The 23157-nt window shown below is 37.2% G+C and overlaps 1 protein-coding gene and 1 long non-coding RNA gene across 5 annotated transcripts in view; one reads left to right on the top strand and one right to left on the bottom strand.

Moving 5' to 3' along the window:
* STAG1 (STAG1 cohesin complex component) overlaps positions 1 to 23157 on the top strand; it is a 400634-nt gene that overhangs the window by 365702 nt on the left and 11775 nt on the right. For all 4 annotated transcript variants that reach the window (XM_008009040.3, XM_073023594.1, XM_073023595.1 and 1 more), the window contains 6 exons: positions 1746 to 1920; positions 3917 to 4056; positions 7539 to 7640; positions 11714 to 11862; positions 13199 to 13327; positions 21526 to 21731. In XM_008009040.3, the coding sequence (XP_008007231.1) occupies positions 1746 to 1920; positions 3917 to 4056; positions 7539 to 7640; positions 11714 to 11862; positions 13199 to 13327; positions 21526 to 21731 (901 nt within the window). The remainder of the gene's footprint in view (positions 1 to 1745; positions 1921 to 3916; positions 4057 to 7538; positions 7641 to 11713; positions 11863 to 13198; positions 13328 to 21525; positions 21732 to 23157) is intronic.
* LOC140713489 (uncharacterized) lies at positions 1914 to 21518 on the bottom strand. The gene is made up of 3 exons (XR_012095581.1): positions 21307 to 21518; positions 11058 to 11089; positions 1914 to 2151 (listed from the first exon to the last, which is right to left on the bottom strand). It is a non-coding gene; the product is annotated as an uncharacterized lncRNA (long non-coding RNA).

Consider the following 23157-nt stretch of genomic DNA (forward strand, 5'->3'; position numbering starts at 1 on the left):
ATGGCCTGAACCCAGGAGGCAGAGGTTGCAGTAAGCCGAGATCGTGTCACTGCACTCCAGCCTGTGAGAAATGGGAAAGTTCTTCAAAGATTATAAAAAGTCACAATTTCTTACTATAAGATTGCTATCCACTATTTGTGTGTGTGTGTGTGTGTGTGTGTGTGTGTGTGTGTGTGTGTGTGTGTGTGTTCTCAATCAGCTGCCCTAGCTTGCTCCAGCATGCCTGGACAGAACTAGACAAGCTCCAGCCCATAGTGCATGCCATTCCTTATTTGGAGATGCTTAACTATCCCTGGGCAACTTCCTTTTCTTTTTTTGTTCTATCCCCCTTACCTAATTAAAAAAGTTTTAAACTAATAGCCAGTCGGGTAAAGTGTAAAATGTGAGGTCCTATTCCAGCCAGTGGAAACTGGACACAGCAGTAGGGTAGACGTGTCAGTCTCCTTTGGGTAGGAAGGTAGAGTGTGCTCTCGTGACTGGACAGTTATTGAGTAGCACCCTTTCTGCAGAAAGTAAAGCTCGCCTTTACTTTCATTGTTCATTTGTTTCATCATTTGTTCCCGTGTTAATTCTTTTTTTGTGTGACACCAAAAACTTCATTCCCAGCAAGCCTGGGTGACAGAGCAGGACGCTGTCTTTAAAAAGAAAATAAAAGGAACACACACATTAGCCTAGGCCTACAAAGTGTCATAATTACCAGTATCAGTGTCTTCCACCTCCCACACGTCTCATTGGAACGTCTTCAGTGGCAGTATTTTGCACGGAGCTGTCCTATCCTATGATAACAATGCATTCTTCTGGAGTACCTCCTGAAGGACCTGCCTGAGGATCTTTCACAGTTAACTTTTTTCATAAGTAGGAGTACACTCTAAAATCATGATTAAAAGTGTAGAATAGTATAGTATAGTATAGTATAGTATAGTATAGTATAGTATAGTATAGTATAGTATAGTATAGTATAGTATAGTAAATACATATGCTGACAACATATTCATTATCCTCAAGCATTAGGTTCTATACACAAGTTGTATATGCTATGCTATTATATGACTGGCATCATAATACACCAGCATCACCACAAACAACATCACAACAAACTTGTGAGTAATGTGTTGCACCACAGGGTTATGTAGCTACTACATTACTAGGTGATAGGAATTTTTCAGCTCCATTACAAGCTTATGGGATCCACCATCATGTATATGCAGTCCATTGTTGATGGAAATATCAATGTGCAGTAGTACACTGACAGAATTTTTTAACATCAGAATTTTTAGAAGTATTCATTATACTATGTTGAATTAGAGTTTCAAATTTTATGCTAATTTGATTAAGCAATATACAGTTGATTTCTAATCTTTGTTATAATCTGTTATATCAATTTTGTATTTCCAGAGTTGAGTTAAACTCATTTTGTTCTTTTGACCTGTGATCAACATCTTGCTTAAACTCATTTTTTAAAAGTTCAAGTCAAACTATCTTAATGAGCTGTTTTTGAGTTGATACAGAGGAGTAAAAGAAATAGGTTATATTTGGGAAAAGTCTTAAATAAGACAAGTGTTTAGTGAGAAAAAGTAATTTTATTAAATTTGGAAATTGTAACTAAATATTTGGAATTTAAATACTTAAAATTTATATTATGGTATTGCTGTTAAACTATGTTTTAATTTCATATGTTTTCATTAATGTTGACTTGTAGTTACATTTGTGTAGTATTTTGCTGATGAATTGCCTTTGTATTCCAGGCTTTCATGTTACTCTGTGATCTTCTGATGATTTTCAGCCATCAATTAATGACGGGTGGCAGAGAGGGCCTTCAACCTTTGGTGTTTAATCCAGATACTGGACTCCAGTCTGAACTTCTCAGTTTTGTGATGGATCACGTTTTTATTGACCAAGACGAGGAGAACCAGAGCATGGGTACTTGTAGCTATCATCTTGTCAATATTGATTTTGTTTTACCAACCCCAAAAGATAGGAGAAAAGAAACAAATTCAATTGTAAAAATTGAGATTTCTTTCTTTTAAAAAAGTTGGCTGGGTGCAGTGGCTGACACCAGTAATCCAGAAGCACTTTGGGAGACCGAGGCAGGAGGATTGCTCGAACCCAGAAGTTTAAGAGCAGCCTGGGCAATATGGCAAGACCTTGTCTCTACAAAACAGAAAAAAACAAAAATTAAAAAAAAAAGTTAATAGTTCAGAAACCAACAAGAATAAAAATGTACATAGTGAAGTCTCCCTCCTTTAACATTGTACCTCAGATCTTTTCCTGTCGTTATATAAAGAGCTCTTTCTCTAACAGCTCTACAGCATTTCTTTATGTAGATATAGCATAATACGTATAATCCATCTCACATAAATTGACATATGACTAGTTTCCAGTCATCAGCTATTACAAACTATGGTATAATGAATAGTAGTGTACATTTGTCATTTCCCACATGTACAAATGTGTATGTAGGATAGATGTTGTTTCTAATTGGCTATATCCAGGTTCATACTTTTTCTAAAGGAAAGTATCCAGGTTCCATTCTATTCCTAAGTGGTCATTATGTATTACTTAAATGAACAAAACATAACTGTTTGATATTAAATGCTGAAAAAGTGTTATTAAACCTCACTAGTGAAAGTTGTGCTGTGCCTGCAGAGTAATAACTTAGCAATATTAGACTGAATTGTTAATGATTAGTTGTAAATAAGTGTCACTTAGAATAGGTTATTTGTGAAATAGATTATTTAAGCTCTGTAAAATAATGTAAGAAGTATATTTGATCCACAAATCTATTTGATACTGTTCAGCTGTTCTTTTAGAACATTTTGGAAAATACTAGTCTGTAAAACAGTATGTTTATTTAGAGTCTGTTTTCATCTCAAGAGACAAATTTACCTGCTACTTGCCTTAAGCAAAAAAATGTCCACTTGTCAAACCACTGATGCTTCACAATAAGACTATTTAGTAGAAAGGAGAGACTGCCAGCAAATTCTTTTTATGAATCTCTACATATAAGGAAGAGAAAAAAGAAGATAAGGGCAGGCCAGGACAGGAGAGGGTCAGTATGGAGCCTGAAACAAATGTTATCATCTGGAGTGTAGTTGGCATGTTTTTTCTAGGATTACAAATAGAAAACCCAGTAGGGTCTGAAACTTATAAATTTAAGAAAGAAACACACTTGTTTTGAAAGTATTTGATAGGGCTTTAAAATTTTTTTTGATGTGCATAACATGGTTTGCAAAATATTTTGTTTCTCAGTTGATAATGTAACCATGTTTAGGATGAGCACTGAAAATTTAACTCATCCATATTTCCATTTCTTCCCTAAATATTTTTCTGAAAGAAAACTTTTTCCCTGTGTCTTAAAAATTTTCAGAAGTGTTCTCTCTGTGAGAATGTATTAACACATAAGGAATATTGAAATAAGAAAAGACAGCATTTTAAAGGTAAACAGATAATTTCACAGTATTGCTTTGACACAAGTATCAGAAAAACAATCTTTTTATACAGCTGTCCCTCAGTATTGTGGGGGATTGGTTCGAGGACTCCCACTCATACCAAAATCCATGGATGCCCAAATCTCTTAAATAAAATGGTATAGTATAGTCAGCCGTCCCTATCTGTGGGTTCTGCATCCACAGATAGGGAGGGTAGACTACACATGGTTTGCTTATCTTATTCAGTCTTTACTATGGTAATCTCCTAAGAAGATAGGAACTTTAGTACCTATTTAGTGTTTGATAAATAAGTAACTAAATACAGTACCCTAAAATAATTAATGTAACAGTTTTTGTCCCATCTAAAACTGATTTGTACTATTTGTAAAGTTATAATATTAAGCTAATTTTCAATTATACAGATTATCCGCATTGTTTTACGTGGATAAAGTACCAGAATTCATAACCAATTTATAATCTGTGTTTAGAGGGTGATGAAGAAGATGAAGCTAATAAAATTGAGGCCTTACATAAAAGAAGGAATCTACTTGCTGCTTTCAGCAAACTTATCATTTATGACATTGTTGACATGCATGCAGCTGCAGACATCTTCAAACACTACATGAAGGTATAGTTAAATATTATTTTTCTCCTTCCTCTAACTGGCAGAGAAGTTTGCAATTGAAAGGATGAAGACAAGCTAAAATTGACAGCTTTTCACCTATGTAATGTGGATGATTTTATGATAAAGTTTCTCTCTTTTATATAAGCTTTTTATCAGTTTGTACTATTATATCCGTTCCACTGAGTAGGAGTTCGAGCATTTATATGAAAGAACATACTTTTTAGCTACTTTCATAAGCTGCATTTTGTTCCTGACCCTCTGAAAAAGCAGTGCTCAGAACTCTTCTTGATGTGGCCTGACAGGCACGGATGGGAGGAAATACTTCTCAGTTTTCCTGTATTTGCCTTGTTCTTGTGTCACAGAGAATATTCTCTTTTGCCTCTATTTAGAATTTTGTATGTGCCATTTGATCTACTTGTGTCTTCATGTTTCGATATGGTCCAATTCCAGTTATGATATAGTAGCTGATTTATCATATTTTGCTGAACAACTGTAGTGTGATGAGTCATGTGCTGGTAGCCAGAGGTTTAAGTAAGACATGATTTCTGCACTAAGGAGCTTACAGATTAAGAGTTAACTAATATGTAAACATAATGTAGCATACTGATAATGAATGACTGCCGTGTGTTCATGCCATTTATATTTGAGACACTGTTCTAAGACTTTCACATTATCATTGATCTTTCTAATAACCCTGTGATGTAAGAAATAGTATCATCATTTACATATAAGGAAACTAAGGATCAAGAGGTAAACCTTCCAAGGTCACACACAACTATTAAAGTAACAGAAACTGGGATTTTATTTTAGGTTTGTCTAACTTCAAAGCTTAGCTCTTTTCACTGGACCACAAAGCTTCAGCATGATTATTGTTGTGATAGATGTATAAATTACTAACCTAACACCAAATAATAGAGAGACACTTAAGTGAGAAGAGCAAGAGAAGAATTCCTAAAGCTAATATGTAAACAGAGTTGCATGGATGAATAGGAGCTTACTAGATGAGCATGGGAAGGAAGACAAGCCCTTGCCAAGACAGCAGCATAAATATACCTACCTGTTTCAGCTCATTTTTCTCTACTTAGTCCACAAGGAAATCATGAAAGAGCTTGTCAAACTAATTATTGATATCCAAATAGACTGTGATATTTGCATGTTGAACCTTTCTAAAAGAAAATGTCATGATCTGTTAGTAAACTGCTTGCTTCCAATGACCATTTCCTTTCCAAATATTCGCAGGCATTACATTTAATAATGTATTCTGTAATCTTAGGCTCAGCATCAAGCTCACTGATGGTATTGTTCAGAATAGTTATTCCTCATCCTGATTTTCCATTGGTCACCTGGAACTTTATTGCAAATTGCATGTTCCTGGATCCCACTCAACCTAATGAGAACTATCTAGGGTGGATCCCAGGCATTTGTGGAGGAGGGGTTAATTTTCCATATAACCTTCTTTCCCTTTGGAAAATCAGAACTATGATTATCTTTCTCTGTCCTCTAGCATCTTTCCTATTCTTTACCATTTCTTAAAGAGCACAAAGTTTCCATAATCCCCACAAATTTTGTTAAGACACAATTCATCTGACCTAGGAAACTAATTCAGTTTGGAACAACTTGATGCTTTCATTATCTCTTCACTAAACCTGGATGTTAGTTCCATTTTATAAGTGTTTATCCTACCCTTTTTATATAGTTTTCGCTTTAGCAGGAAATAAAGAAGCATAAAATGTGTTGAGTTCTGGTTTTTCCTGGTAATCCTTTAACAATAGTTCATTGGTTCCAAGAAGCAAGTCTTAATTCAGAATTTTTATCATCCTTAACATTTCAGGGACACTTCTGTTCATTATAGGCTCTAACCTTTTTGTGAGTATTGTAATAGCTATTTGCTCTTCTGATATATGGCTATGTGGCTTTTCCTCCATCTTTTGTACATAATTAGTTCAATCTGAACTTAAAAGAAATCTGCCTGCTCCAGTACTTTCGTGTTTTGATATTTCTCCTTTTTTCTTCATTGAGATAATTCTTCTTTGCACTAAAAGGATGATCCTTTTGAGCTGTTCGCCTTTTAGCATTTCACATTGTGGAAACATACCTATGTTTTTGAGATTTTGAAAATCTAAATTGCCAAACTGTTATTAATCACTTCTTCACATAGACTGTAGACTTTAGCTTGGAAACAATATCCAGATTTAATGGTTTTAAATGAAACTTTTTGATTATTTACTCACAGAAAACTTCTTTAAATCTTATGTCAAAAAACTGAATTATAACTTTTCCCAGTCACTGTTGAAAATGTCTGTGTTTTACTTTTTTATATTTCGATAGTAAAATATGGACATGTTGATAGGGGTTTGGGGGATGAGATAGTACACAGAGTATTAAATGAAGAGTTAAGTCTGTTACCCTAATCCCCCCTTCCCCCTGTTTAGGCCCCCCCCCCCCGGAAGTAAGCAGTTTTAACTGTTTTGGTTTTAGTTCTTCAGGAGACTTCTACCAAAATTCTGTTTCTTGATCTGTACATTTTAGATGTTGTCTGTTCAATCATGTTTTAAAGAATGGGTCCGGGCACAGTGGCTCACGCCTGTAATCCCAGCTCTTTGGGAGGATGAGGCTGGTGGATCACTTGAGGTCAGGAGTTCAAGACCAACCTGGCCAACATGGTGAAACCCCATCTCTACTGAAAATATAAAAATTACCCAAGTGTGGTGGCACACACCTGTTGTCCCATCTACTTGGGAGGCTGAGGTGGGAGAATCGCTTGAACCCAGGAGGCCGAGGTTGCAGTGAGCCGAGTCATGCCATTGCACTCCAGCCTGGGCAACAGAGTGAGACTTCATCTCAAAAACAAATAAAAATAAAAACAAAAAACAAGAATGGACAAGGCGAGGTGCAGTGGCTCACATCTGTAATCCCAGCATTTTGGGAGGCTGAGGTGGGTAGCTCACTTAAGGTCAAGAGTTCAAGACCAGCTTGGGCAACATGGCAAAAACCCCACAAAAAAAAAATTTTTTTTTTTTAAAATTAGCCAGGCGTGGTGGCACACGCCTGTGGTCCCAGCTATTTAGGAGGCTGAGGTGGGAGGATCACCAGAGCCCAGAGTTGAAGGCTGCAGTGAGCTACAATCACACCACTGCACTCCAGCTTGGATAAGGTAACAGAGTGAGACCCTGTATCAAACATGAAAAAACAAGAATGGGGAATTTTTCTCACCACCTCTCTTCCTGGAATTCCCAGCTTTTTTGGTTTTACTAATATTAGTTAATAATCTTAAACATCAAATGTGCATTCCTTTAACTTTAGACAGTTATTTAACTCCTGTTATGTTTAAGATGAAGAAATTAAACACTTGTTTATTTACCTTTCCTTTCTTTCACCAACCTGTTTTTTTTTTTTCCATTTTCAAAGGAGGTGACACCAACCTATTCTTTATCTCATGAAATTTCAATAATTTTAAAGCTGTGTTTTCTTTTTTTCCCTCACAGTATTACAATGACTATGGTGATATTATTAAGGAAACACTGAGTAAAACCAGGCAGATTGATAAAATTCAGTGTGCCAAGACTCTCATTCTCAGTTTGCAACAGGTAAGAAATTTGGAGAGAGGGAGACAAAGAATAGAAATAACATTAATTGCACTTCTCTGTGCTTAATATTTGCTAGGTATCTTGTCTCATTTAAACTAGGTCATTTTATATAGTTTTGTCAGTGCATTACGGTGGATATTTTCTGGTACAAAGACATAGGTTAGGTGTCTTTTCTTTTGGAAGAAAATCCTAGAGTTCATATTTCAAATAGATGTAATCCTAAGGTGATTTATTCTTGGACTAGATGAAATGTGAAATTGGAAATTTAAAAAGTAATAATTTAAGAAGAAAAATATAAAAAGTATTTCATGAGGAAGGGTACCAGGAGATAAAATGTTTTTCATATTGCATAAATAAGATTTCTAATAAATGCTTAGTAATTTAAAATTATTTCAGGGGGCCTGGTGGATATATATATGTGATATGTGCATATTTATAAATACATAATATATATATATGTTTGTATGTAGTTTATGATAAAAGTCTCATATCAGTGGCAAAAGGATTGGGACTATTCAATAAATGGTGATGGGTCAGCTGACTGTGTATTTGGAAAAATAGCTGTTTATAGTCCTACCTAATGTGTATCCACAATAACTACTAGATGGTTTATATATAAAAGGCCAAAAGTAAGGGTTTATGAGAAAATAAGAGGATATTTTTTAAATCCTCTTTCTAAAGAAGTCACAAAGTTAAAAATTGATGATCTGTTCTTCTTTTTTTTTTTTTTTTTTTTTTTGTAGAGATGTGTTTCGCCATGTTGGCCAGGCTGGTCTCAAACTGCTTGGCCTCAAGTGATCCACCTGCCTTGGCCTCCCAAAGTGCTGGGATTATAGACATAAGCCACCTTGTCCCAGCCAATCTGTATAAATTTATATAGATTAAATAGATGTATACATCAATTTGCACTTTGAGCAAAGTTAAAAAAAAAATGACGGGGGAAATATTTTCAGTCCTACATAGCAAATCCTACAGATCAGTAGGAAAGATAAATAAATCCCATAGAAAAGTGAGCAAGGGATATGAAAAAGGCACTTTTCCAAGGAAGAATCTTACAAACCAGTAAACATGAAAAGAGGCATTAGGCTGGGCGCAGTGTCTCACACCTGTAATCCCAGCACTTTGGGAGGCTGAGGCAGGCGGATCACCTGAGGTCAGGAGTTCAAGACCAGCCTGGCCAACATGGTGAAACCCCATCTCTACTAAAAATACAAAAAATTAGCTGAGTGTTGTGGTGGGTGCCTGTAATCTCAGGTACTCGGGAGGCTGAGGCAGAAGAATCATTTGAACCCGGGAGGCGGAGGTTGCAGTGAACCGAGATCATGCCATGGCACTCCAGCCTGGGCAACAGAAGTGAAACTGTGTCTCAAAGCAAAAGAAAGGAAAGAGGCATTAATTAATTATATATAACATAAATAATTAATAATTAATAAAAGCCAAGCACATTAGCCCACACATGTAATTCCAGCACTTTGGGAAGCCAAGGCAGGCGAATCGCTTGAGCCCATGAATTCAAGACCAGCCTAGGCAACATGGCAAGACCCCCGTATCCAAAAACAAAAATAGCCGAATGTGTTGGCACGCACCCTGTAGTCCCAGCTACTCGGGAGGGTAAAGTGAGAGGATGGCTTGAGCCTAGGAGTTCAAAGCTGCAGTGAGTTATGATTGCACCACTGCATTCCAGCCTAGGTGACAGAGTGAGACCCTATTTCTAATAATTATTATTAATGAAATACAAATTAAAATGGATACTTCTTGCTCAACAGATTGGCATGAATTAAAATGATTGATAAAGATATAGAGGAAAAGGCCCCTTTTTAAAACTGCCTTCTTAGAAGACAGTTTTGTAGTATATTCCAAAATTGAAGATATATATTCCCTTTAAACCAGTAATTTTGCTTCTAGGTATGTACGTGGATATGCACAGGTGTGTACCAATAAATATATGTAAAAGATGTTTTATTGCAGCAGTCTCTATATAGTAACAAACTGGAAATAGTCTAAATGTCTGTCAACAGGGGAATGGTTAAATAAACTGAGATAGATAAAGGATTTTTAAGACAAAATATTGAGTGAAAAATGGCAAGTTTCAGGACAAATGCAGTATGCTACTATTTATGTAAAAATAAAAACTTTAGCTGTAAATGTAATGTAGAAAACTTGCAGACTTTAAACACTGGTTACCTTTGGAGAGAATAATGGTATTTGGTAGAAGAGAGAAAGAAGAACTTTTACTTTGATATTCTTTGAATTTTTCACAACAAAATGTATTCTTTGTATTCACTTTAAATGTACACTTTAAGTTTTAAAGTTTAAAGTTATTGTATATACCAATATGTGAAAACATTTTAAAGTTTAAGAATTTATAAACAGCCTGTAATCCCAGCACTTTGGGAGGCTGAGGTGGGCGGATCACAAGATCAGGAGATAGAGACCATCCTGGCTAACACGGTAAAACTCCGTCTCTACTAAAAACCATCCTGGCTAACACGGTGAAACCCCATCTCTACTAAAAATACAAAAAATTAGCTGGACGTAGTGGTTGGTGCCTGTTGTCCCAGCTACTCAGGAGGCTGAGGCAGGAGAATGGCATGAACCCTGGAGGTGGAGCTTGCAGTGAGCTGAAATCACGCCACTGCACTCCAGCCTGGGTGACAGAGCGAGACTCCTCAAAAAAAAAAAAAAAAAAATTATAAACAATTATCTGTGAATAAATTTGAAGTCCCTGGAAGAACTATTCCTTCAGTAATGACACAGCCAATAGTTCAGGCCAATCTATTGCTGAAGAAAACTAAAAAGGTGCAGAACATATTAGCACCCAAGAGCTATTTCAGTGAATCAGGTGTGATTAGAATTGAGAGATTGGGAGGTGAGAAACTGAAGAAATGTCAACAATACTCTTCAGGACCTTTGCTATAAAGGGAATCAGAGAAATGGGTTAGTAGCTGGCAGAGGAAATGGGGTCAAGAAGTTAAGAGTATTTTTAAGATGTATGCATCTAGTACAGAAGGAATAGTTTAGGAGGCAGGAGAGAGCCGTAAACACAAGAGCAAAACTATTGAGCAGGTGAAACCTTATATACTGCCTTCTTGTCTAATACATAGGAGGGAGTGGCTTTAAATGAAAGTCTGGACAGTTCACCCTTCATAACAGGAGGAAAGGTCGATGTCTACGGATGCAATTAAGTTTTTAGATTTGTGGAATGATGATTGCTTGTATATTACGTCCAGGGTTCTGTTTTTGTTGTTATTTTCACAGAAAATAGCTAACAGATATGCAATTTATAAAACTCCACCCAGCTTAAGAACTTTTTGGTGTATTTTGTTACTGGATGGGAAAAATCATAGCCCCATGTATGCAAATGGTCTTCTTTTATATAATGTTCTTGTTTGAAATATAATAAGTGAAAAAACAAACCTCTTAACCGTGTGTGTCATATATTGTCATTCCTGTAAAAATAACAAAAAGAACAGATGTTTATAAATATACAGTGTACTTCTATAAATACATTTCTTTTTCCCATCTCAAAATACGTTCTTTTGGCCAGGTGTGGTGGCTCACGCCTGTAATCCCAGTACTTTGGGAGGCCAGGGCAGGCAGATCACTTGAGGACAGGAGTTTGAGACCAGCCTGGCCAAGATCTCTACTAAAAATGCGAAAAGTTAGATGGGCATGGTGGTACACGCCTATTATCCCAGCTACTCGGGAGGCTGAGGCATGAGAATCACTTGAACCCGGGAGGTGGAGGTTGTAGTGAACTGAGATTGCACCACTGCACTCCAGCCTCCGTGACAGAGCGAGGCTCTCTCAATTAAAAAAGAATGTATTTTTTAAATTATTATTAGAAACAAATTTCTGTCTGCATATAATCACACCACTAGCATGAAAATTAACTCAAGCTATTAATAATAGACAATTTGTAGAAAGGGAACAGAGTAGCTAAAGTTCAATGCAAGGAGAGAAACCTTTCACTTTATACCTTTTACATATTTTTAAATTACCTATTCTGAAAATAAATAAAATTTTTAAAATTCTGAGCTATAGGTTTTTTCCTCTTTTTTTCTTTCTACCAGTTATTTAATGAACTTGTTCAAGAGCAAGGTCCCAACCTAGATAGGACATCTGCCCATGTCAGTGGCATTAAAGAACTGGCACGTCGCTTTGCCCTTACATTTGGATTGGACCAGATTAAGACACGAGAAGCAGTTGCCACACTTCACAAGTGAGTGAGATAAACACTTTGTTATACAGAATCTGGTTTACTTGAATTTTAGTGAAATAACTGTTATTTGACCCATTTTTAAAGTGACAATTGATAGAATTTTAAGTTACAATAACTTTAGAGATTATCTAGTTTAGAGATTCTAAACTGGGAGGACGTTTTTAATTTGAAACAACTTAAACCACCCATTTGTTCATCTTACAAAATATAGAAAGCAAAATTTAATAATATATTATTGTCTGGTCTGTCAGTAAGAAAACAGTGGGTTTGAGAGACTATACAGGCTGGGTGTGGTGGTTCACACCTGTAATCCCAGTGCTTTGGGAGCCCAAAGCAGGAGGATCATTTGGGGCCAGGAGTTCGAGACTAGCCTGGGCAATAGAGTAAGACCCTGTCTCCTACAAAAAATAAAAAAGAGCCAGGCATAGTGGCATGTGCCTGCAGTCCTAGCTACTTGGTAGGCTGAGCCAGGAGGATCACTTGAGACTGGGAGTTTGAGTTATAGTGAGCTATGATTGTACCACTGCCCTCCAGCCTGGAAAACAGAGTGAGACCCTGTCTCTGAAAAAATAATTATAGAATTATTTGTTAAGACCATACAAAATTGGTTCGGGGTTCATTATTGTGAAAACAGAAGTAACAGAAAACCTTCAGTAAATGCACACAGCTTAGTACCATTACCAGCTTGGTACCATTACCAGCTCCAAGAAGCAAATATTCTGGCAATCTATTAATAATTCTGTTTCCAGGGTATCTTGTTACCTCTAAAAACTACACATAGGGGGCTGGGCGCCGGTAGCTCACGCCTGTAATGCCAGCACTTTGGAAGGCCAAGGGAGGCCAATTGCTTGAGCCCAGGAGTTTGAGACCAGCCTGGGCAACATGGCGAAACCCCATCTCTACAAAAAATGCAAAAATTACCCAGGTGTGGTGGCACACACGTGTAGTCCCAGCTACTCGGGAGGCTGAGGTGGGAGAATCACCTGAGCCCAGGAAGTCAAGGCAGTGAGCCATGATAGCATCACTGCACTCCAACCTGGGCAACACAGTGAGACATTGTCTCAAAAAACAAACAAAAAAAAAAACAAAAAAAACACAGGAATTTAGCTTTGTTGCTCTGTAGCTATTTTTTGTATGTTTTTCCCACCTTACAGTTTCGTACTATAAATATACACAAATATGTCCTATATATTCACATTAGTTTATTATTTGAATTTATCAGATTTTTCTACCTTTTGTGATGATTTTACTACCTTCACAAATATTTGTGTAATGTTAACCAATTGAGAGAACTACACTATCTGGAAAAATAAGTTGTTATTTTCTTTCACTTCAGGGATGGCATAGAGTTTGCATTTAAATACCAAAATCAGAAAGGACAAGAGTATCCACCTCCTAATCTGGCTTTTCTTGAAGTACTAAGTGAATTTTCTTCTAAACTTCTTCGACAGGACAAAAAGACGGTGTAAGTTGCACATTACAAGAGAAGTGGTTTTTATAATAACACTGTTGTAAATGTTTATTTTTTGAAAAATTTTTAATCATTTGGATATCTTTACTCTTGACAATTTAGGCTCTGATAGTTTAAGGAATTATACGTTTTCTTTCAAGCATTTATATAGTAGTAATTTCACTGCTTATCTTTTAGTACCCTAGAATCTGCAACATGAAATTAAGCAGGTGGAAATTATTTCTTATTATGTAGTTCAAAGATGTATGAACACTGGCTTAGCCATTATGTAACTCTTCCTTCTTTTATATTAATTTCATTTTAGTTTTATATTCTATTTGACTTGTTTCAAAAGACTGATTTTTTTCATATTTGCTTTTTTTGATTATTGATAACAGTTTAAAGAAATATATATGTAATTTCAGAAGAAAATCTTGATTGGGGAAGTTTTATTTAAAACCAAACCAGAAAACTTTTCTAGTCTGGGCACGGTGGCTCATACCTGTAATCCTGGCACTTTGGGAGGCTGAGGCAGGAGGATCACCTGAGGTCAGTAGTTTAAGACCAGCCTGGCCAACATGGGAAAACCCCATCTCTATTAAAAATACAAAAACATTAGCTAGGCATGGTGGCGCGCACCTGTAGTCCCAACTACTCAGGAGGCTGATGCGCAAGAACCGCTTGAACCTAAGCGGCAGAGGTTGCAGTGAGCTGCAGTCGTGCCACTCCACTCCAGCCTGGGCAATAGAGCAAGACTCTGTCTCAATAAAAAATTTTAAAAAAAAATTTTTTAGAGGATAATACTATAATGAATCCTAAATTTTATAAACTGATAAGACAGAGAGTCCTTTATAATATTCTAGCTGTGTGCAGTGATTCACGCCTGTAAGGAGGCTGAAGCAGGAGGATTGCTTGAGCCCAGGAATTCAAGACCAGTCCTGGCAACGTAGCAAGATCCCATCTCTATAAAAAATTTTAAAATTAGCCAGGTGTGGTGTGTACCTGTAGTCCCAGCTACTTGGGAGGCTGAGATGGGAGAATCACTTGAACCCAGGAATTTGAGGCTGCAATGAGCTATGATTATGCCACTGCATTCCAGACTGTCGCCCAGGCGACAGTCTGGGGAGCCTGTCTCAATCAATTGATTTTTTAAAAAATAACAAGATTCTAAATAAATAGAATTTTGGAGAGACAGTTAATACTTATATGAATATAAGTGGTAGTTCTAAGTAAAGATGTTGATGTCATGTTAATCAGAAAATATTTAGTGCCTAGTATGGTAAGCTCCTGTTGTAAAGCTTATGCTCTAATGCAGGGGGGCACAGCATAAACGGGCAGATGGCCAGGCTCACTGGTTCCCACCTGGAATCCCAGCTATTCCGGACCTGAGGTGGGAGGATTGTTTGAGGGCAAAAGTTTGAGAGCAGCCTGGGCAAGATAGTGAGACTGTCTCTAAAAAAAAAAAAAGAAAGCAGACAAACAGGAGAGTTTCAGGCACTGAAATGGGGTAATGTGATAGACAGAGACAGGTGTTGAATATTAGTGGGAGTGGTTTGAAAACATTTTCAATACAGACATTTACAGCTATACATATTCCTCTGAACATTACCTTAGCTGCATCTTGTAAGTTTTGATATGTTGCATTTCCATCTCAAAGTATTTTCTCTTTTCACTTATTTCTTCTTTAACCTATTGGTTATTCAGGAGTATTTTGTTTAATTTTTATGTATTTCTGTATTTCCAGATTTTTTTTCTGTTACTGGTTTCTTCATTTCATTGTGGTCAGAGATCATGCATTGTATTATTTTAATACGTTTAAATTTATTGAGACTTGTTTTATGGACCAACATATGGTCTTAGAGACTCTTCCATATATCACTTGAGAAAATGTGTTACCTTTCTGTTTTTGGTTGGAGTTTTGGTTCTGTAGATATGTGTTCCATCTAATTAGCTTATAGTTTTGTTTATAGTGCTTTTCAGGTCTTCAGTGTTCTTGTTAATCTTTTTCTTAGTTGTCCTATTCATTTTTGAAAGTGAGATATTGAAGTCTCCAAATATTACTGTTGAATTTTCTATTTGTCCCTTCAGTTCTGTCAGTTTTGCTTCATATATTTTCAGGCTCTCTTGTTAAGTATATATACTTTTTTTTTTTTTTTTAAGACGGAGTCTTACTCTGATTCCCAGGCTGGAGTGCAGTGGCTCAATCTTGGCTCACTGCAATCTCCGCCTCCTGGGTTCTAGCAATTCTCCTGTCTCAGCCTCCTGGGTAGCTGGGATTACAGGTGCACGCCACCACACCTGGCTAATTTTGTATTTTTAGTAGAGATGGGGTTTCACCATGTTGGCCAGGCTGGTCTTGAACTCTTGACCTCAAGTGATCTGCCCACCTCGGCCTCCAAAGTGCTGGGATTACAGGTGTGAGCCACCACACCTGGCCTGTATATACATTTTTAATTGTTACATTTTCTTGACTAATTGAGTCTTATTCTAAAGTGTCATTCTCTGTCTCTAAGACATTTTTGTGTCATACTACTATAACCACGCCAGCTTTATTTTGACTACTGTTTTGCATGGTACACTTTTTTTTTCCATCCTTTCACTTTCTGCCTTTGTAGCTTTTAATCTAAAGTGTGTTTCATGTAGACAGCAAATTGAATCATGTGTTTTTAAAGTCAACCTGACATTCTCTACTATTATACTTTTTGTTTTTTATGTATGTCTCCTGGGGTTTTTGTTTCTGTTTTTGTTTTTTGGGGGTAGGGGTTTGGTTCTCCTTTATTGCCTTCTTTTATATTAAATGTATGTTTTCTAGTGTATCATACTAATTCCTTTAATCTTTCATTGTATTTTTTTAGTTATGTTCCTAGTGGTCTTACCAGGCCTTACAATATACATCTTATCAAAATTTACTGGCTGGGTGCAGTGGCTCACGCCTATAATCCCAGCACTTTGAGAGGCTGAGGTGGGCAGATCACTTGAGGTCAAGAATTCAAGACCAACCTGGCCAACATGGTAAAACCCTGTCTCTACTAACAATACAAAAATTAGCTGGGCATGTTGGCACATGCCTGTAATCCGAGTTACTTGGGAGGCTAAGGTGAGAGAACTGCTTGAACCCCAGGGGGCAGAGGTTGCAGTAAGCCAATATCGCGCCACTGCACTCCACCCGGGATGATAGAGTGAGATTCCACCTCAACAAAACAAAATTTACCTAAGGTCTATCCTGGTTTATTCTAAGGAAATACAGAAACTTTAATTCTATATAAATCCATTTCCTTTCTCCTTTTTTGGCTATTCTTGTTATACATGGTCCATCTATATATATTAGAAACCCAATAATAAACTGTTATAATTATACATGAGATAATCTTTTATAGAAACTGAGAAAAGAAAGGAAAGCAAGCATGTGTTTATAGAGTTTATTATATTAATCTTTCTATTCACCATTTTTCTGGTTTTCTTCTTTTCTTCCTGTGGATTCGAATTGCTATCTAGTATCATTCCTATAATCAAATACAGCTTCTCTTTCACTCACTTTTGTGTTTATTGTCAAATATATTACATTTCTATGTTATTGACCCAACAATATAGTAATATACATATTGTTTTATATATTTGCTTTTTAAAGCAGTTAAGAGAAAAGGGATACAAAATTTGTAATTATACTTCTATAACTACCTACAAATTACCTTTACTGGCACTCTTTGTTTTTTCATGTAAATTCAGATTATCCTGTGATGACATTTGGTTTCAGCTTGACTAAATTCTTTTAGTAGGCAGGTCTGATAGCAACAAATTCTCTCAGGGGTGGCTCATGCCTGTAAACCCAGCATTTTGGGAGGCTGAAGCAGGAAGATTGCTTGAGCCCAGGAGATTGAGGTTACAGTAAGTGATGTAAGATTCTCGTTTGATAGTTTTTTACTTTCAACACTTTGACCATGTCATCCCGCTGCCTTCTGGCCGCCATTGTGAGCCAGGTGATAAGAATTAATCGTTAATTTTATTGGATTTTCTTTTTATGTTGTGAATTACTTTTCTTTTACTACTTTCATGATTTTCTTTTTATCCTTGGCTTTTAGCATTTTTCCTATGATGAATCCATGTGTGAAACTTTTTGCATTTATCCTGTTTGGAGTTCATTGAACTTTTGGATGTATAAAATTATGTTTTTCATCAAACTGGGCAAGTTTTTAGCCATTATTTCTCCTATATTTTTCTGCTTTTTTGTCTGCTATCTTGGTTACTCCCATTACACATATGTCAGTATATTTAATGGTATCCCATACTTCTCTCAGGCTCTGTTCATTTTTGTTTATTCTTTTTTCTCTCTCTTCTTCAGATGGCATAACCTCTTGATATATCGTCAAATGTGGTGTTTCTTGCCTTTGTCAGCTCAGATCTACTGTCAAGCCACTATAGTACATTTTTAATTTTGATTATACTTTCAACTTAAGAATTTCCATTTGGTTCTTTTTTTTAATTCATATTCTTTATTTCATGAGAGATATTGTCATCATACCAACTTTTAAGTAGATTTTCTTTAGTTCTTCGAACATACAGATGCTCCTGGATTTAAGATGGGGTTACATCCTAATACACCCCTCATAAGTTTAAAATATTGTAAGTCAAAAATGCATTTAATACAACTAATCTACCAAACATCACAGAATAATATAGCCTACCTTTAACATGCAGAATACTTACATTAGCCTATAGTTTGATAATATCATCTAACACAAAGCCTGTTTTATGATGAAATGTCAAATATACTATGAAATTTGTTGAATACTGTACTGAAAGTACAAAACAATGATTGCATGGGTACTCACCATTAAAGTACACAGCTTAAAAACACTATCATAAAGTTAAAAAAGAATCGTAATCAAACCATTGTAAGTTGGGGACTTTATTTATAATCATTGCTTTGAAATCTTTGTGGGCCAAGGTGCTGCTGCTTGTTCTTTTATCAATGTATCTATCACATTTTCCTGTTTCTTTGTATGTCTCATAATTTTTTCTTAAAAACTGGACATTTGTTCAGCACTGTGGCTCACACCTGTAATCCCAGCACTTTGGGAGGCAGAGGCGGACTGATCACTTGAACTCACAAGTTCAAGACCAGCCTGGGCAACATGGCACAACCCTTTCTCTACAAAAATACAAAAATTAGCTGGGCATGGTGATGCATGCTTGTAGTCCCAGCTACTTGGGAGGCTGAGGTGGGAAGATGGCTTGAGCCTGAGAGGTGGAGGTTGCAGTGAGCCAAGGTTGTGCCACTGTACTCCAACCTAGGTGACAGAGTGAGACCTTATCTCAAAATAATAAATAAATAAAAAGAACAAATGTTGCAAAAATGATATATTGTGAAATAATAATATAGCTACTCTTTACTAATTATCTGCCCCCAGAGGTTGATATTATTTTTTCGTTGGTCATTTACTTGTTTAGTTACTTGGATGAACAAACTCTGAAATCTTTTTTCTCTGCCTTGTGCAACCTCTGATGTCTTTGCTTAGATCTTTTTTCCTTTGTTTTTATCATTTGTCTTGGCTGCTGAGGAGGTCACCCTTGGGTTAGCATAAGCCACTTACTGATCAAAGGTGCTTAAGCCCCTTAGCCAGTTAGGTTTACCCTTTACTGTTGGATATGTGTATCGCTTGCAGGCTGCTTTCATAATTCAGGGTATTTACTTTTTTGGCCCACATTTTAGGCCAGGGACTAGCAGCTTGGAAGATACCTCTCTGATTGTTCCTGAGAAAAGGCAGCCTTGGCTGTGCACAGTCTTCAGACGACCAGAGAAGCATATTATTTCATTTTTAAGCCTGGCCTCCTAGGAGTTGCTCCTGGTTGTAAGAATAGCTGTTTGTTCAGCCAGTGTTTGGTGAGAGGTTGTATTTAAACCACTTTTGCCAGTGAAGCTTCCTCCCTATGTTGATAGATCTGTATGTGGCTTGGGGAATGTTTCAAGTCTGCCTCATTCCCTTCCCTTGTTTGCCCATGAGTGAAGGCAGCGTAGGATATGTGCATAGCTTTCTCAACTCCCAGGACTTTTATTTTTTATTTTATTTTTTAAACCTGTTCCAAATATGCTTAATGGATAAACAGATGAACTCACAAAATATGAAACCTATAAACAAAAGAAACGTTAAGCATAGCAATTACTTAAGCAGATCAATAACAATAAAATGTTGTCCTTCTTCCATATAAGAAGAAACATATGAAATGCCAGGTTAGCTCAGCAACCTATTAATAACCACCAAAGACTGGTGATAAAACATTCTTCCAGTGCTATGATGATTTAAAAAAAAAAAAAAAAACACACAAGCACAGTGGAGGATTTGGTAGGCTATGTTCAAATAAATCGAAGGGAGCTACCGAAATTAAGAATCACTTGTTTTTTAGTTAGAAAAAAAAAAGGGAAAAAAATCCTTTTTTTTTTTTTTGAGACGGAGTCTTGCTCTGTAGCCCAGGCTGGAGTGCAGCGGCTGGATCTCAGCTTACTGCAAGTGCTGCCTCCCGGGTCCACGCCATTCTCCTGCCTCAGCCTCCTGAGTAGCTGGGACTACAGGCACCCGCCACCTCGCCCGGCTAGTTTTTTTTGTATTTTTTAGTAGAGATGGGGTTTCACCATGTTAGCCAGGATGGTCTCGATCTCCTGACCTCGTGATCCACCCGTCTCGGCCTCCCAAAGTGCTGGGATTACAGGCTTGAGCCACCACGCCCAGCCCGGAAAAAATCCTTTAAAAATTAATATAGATTTAAGGTGTATATATGATGTCTTGATATACATATGGGTTGTCAAATGATTACAACAGTCAGTTAGTTAACAAATCCACCTCCCAGGATTGACTATGACACCAGGAAGGTTCTTCTTGGCTCTTTCTCTGGTTTTCTCTGTGGAACTTCTGGGTGCTTTGCTCTGTCATTTGTTGCTGCTAGTGTCAGAGAACTACCAGCACCCTCTCATTTTCACTCCATCAAGAGCAGAGGATAGGTAACCCATGGTTCTCAGCTTGCCCAAGGTTTGGAATCTCTCGACAGGGAGTTTGAGGTGGGGCATTCAGGGCCCCAATGTTCTCAGCCTGCTGTGCCCGGGGTAGCATTTTACCCCAGGGGTGGAGGCTAGGTGGGATAAAAGGAGCTTCATTTTACCTGGTCGCTGTTCAGAATAGAACTTATACAACACAGGGCTGGGAGGTGATGAGAAATGCAAATGGTATGCTTCTTTCTTTCAGGGTAGCCTGGGAACTAGAGAGAGAGGGAACCCCCATCTTCTTGGCCACCTGTCTGGACTACATAGAGTTTCTAAAATATAGAGTTGTAGTGGCAGGGAGAAGGAAACAAGGGAAGGGAACAGGTTGTGGATCAAATGCTACAAACTTTGGCTGTGCTTACCAAAATGTATTAGATTCTCTTTTTTTTTTTTTTTTTTTGAGATAGAGTCTCCAGACTGTCACCCAGGCTGGAGTGCAGTGGGGTGGTCTTGGCTCACTGCAACCTCCGCCCCAGGTTCAAGCGATTCTCCTGCCTCAGCCTCCTGAGTAGCTGGGATTACAGGTGCGTGCCACCATGCCCGGCTAATTTTTTTTGTAGGGACTGGGTCTTGCCATGTTGGCCAGGTTGGTGTCAAACTCCTGACCTCAAGTGATCCACCCACCTCAGCCTCCCAGAGTGCTGGGATTACAGGCATGAGCCACTGTGCCTGGCCAGATTTTCTTGAATAATCATTTTTCTCCATTTGCTGTATGCCCTTAAGAGAATTGGCAAAGACTTTAAATTATTGTATTTTGTAAATTTTACTGGTTAAAAGGTTGTTTTCCTGGAAAGAGGGCATGCCAGCCTCCTTACTCCACCATCTTAGAAATCCTGCTTTGGCTTGAACACTTTATGAGAAAACTCAATAATCTTTTTGAGCTAAACTTCTGATTTTTTTTTAACATTGGTGTTTAAAAGCAAAGGAAGAAATATGGGAAAGACCATACATACATACATACCCTTAGGTAATACACTCTCTTGCTTTAAAGTATCCCAAGAATATGTGAAACAAAACTTTCTCGGTCCCTCTCTTTCCAAAGGTGACCACTGTTAATAATTTAATGTGTGTCCTTAGGTATTCTTCAGAACCTGCAGAGAGAGAGCCTTAGATTAAGAAAAAGTGAGTGATGTATGAACTGCTTCCATGAAAATCACTGCTGTTTCTATTGTGTTTCTAGTCATTCATACCTAGAGAAATTCCTTACCGAGCAGATGATGGAAAGGAGGGAAGATGTATGGCTTCCACTCATCTCCTATAGAAATTCATTAGTCACTGGGGGTGAAGATGATAGAATGTCTGTGAACAGTGGAAGTAGTAGCAGCAAAACCTCATCAGTAAGGAATAAGAAAGGACGACCTCCACTTCATAAAAAACGAGTAGAAGGTAAGTCTGCCTTTACACTATAAGAAACAATTTGCCTGGTTTTAAAGTAGCAAATAATCTTTTGAAGCAAGATAATAGTATCAGGCACATGATTTCCTTGTATATTTGATTCACAATGAGATGTTAAGGCAAAAAGATTGGAACAGACAAAGTAAGACAGAAAAGCGTCAAGGAAAAAGAAGTTGAGGAAGCATGGAGCATAAAGGAAGAGAGACCAAAAGAGGAAAAAATTAGCTAGGTCTATAAAATCAGTCCCTATACTATATGCCTCTAATACATTAAAATATAAAGTAAGATAGTCACAATGCTATTCTATTAAAATTCTTCCTAATATAGGTGAGATACAGGTAATTTGAGGGTAGATTTCTGCAGCAAATTGAATATACCAGAATAGTTTTCCAGTTCTACCACTTGGTTGGAACAATAAGACAGTGATGGCCTCCAGGTATGATGGCTCACACCTGTAATCCCAGTTACTCAGGGGAAGGAAGGAGGATCAGGAAATTAAGGCCAGAAATTTGAGACCAGCCTGGGAAACATAGCAGGACTCTCATCTGTAAGAAAAAAAATTTTTTTAATTGGTGGCATGCACCTGTAATCCCAGCTACTTGGGAAGCTAAGGTGGGAGAATCACTTGAGCCCAGAAGTTTGAGGTTGCAGTGAGCTATGATCATGCCACTGCACTCCTGGGTGCCTGGGTGACAGAGCAAGACTCCCATCATTTAATTTTTTTAAAAGGCAGTAATGGCTAAATCTGGTTTTATAACCCTCTTGGACTGTGGGGAATGGGAAGTTAAATTGTCATGAAAATCTGATCAGTAGTAGATATTCCTATATGTAAAAATAAATAAATAAAAATTGCTCTATTAAAACAAAACATTCCTGTTAAAATTACTAAGAGAAGCCTCAAAGTAAAAATGCTTATTTTCTCAAATAATCTTCCCCCTTCTCCATGCTTATAATAAATTTTCTCCAAACCAAGAGGAGGGCTGTGATCTGAGTCCTCTCTCTTGTTCTTTTTATAACTTCTTATCTTTCAGCATCTTACCTGTGCTGCCTAAAAAAATGACTCACTAATAAAGGTTTTGCTAAACTCTATGGCAAAATTAATTAGAATTTAAATCTAATGATTCTTTTCATTACTGGGGAGACAGTATTGACTATTGATGAGGAGTACAAATTCTAACATCAGAGTTCCAGAATTCAGACCTGGCCTTCTCATTATCAGCTCTGCAACCTTTGAGCATATTACTTAACCTCTCTAAGTTTCAGTCATTCATCAAATGAAGGATGAGCAGAGTATTTATCCTGTCACTTCCCGTGAATATTAGAAACTACAAATAAACCACTTAGTACACACACAGTACTGAGCACAGTGCTTGGCACATAGGTAGCATTCAGTAAATTATCTGAACATTATTGTATA

Source organism: Chlorocebus sabaeus, chromosome 15 (genome assembly GCF_047675955.1).
Source record: "Chlorocebus sabaeus isolate Y175 chromosome 15, mChlSab1.0.hap1, whole genome shotgun sequence".
NCBI classification, from domain to species: Eukaryota; Metazoa; Chordata; class Mammalia; order Primates; family Cercopithecidae; genus Chlorocebus; species Chlorocebus sabaeus.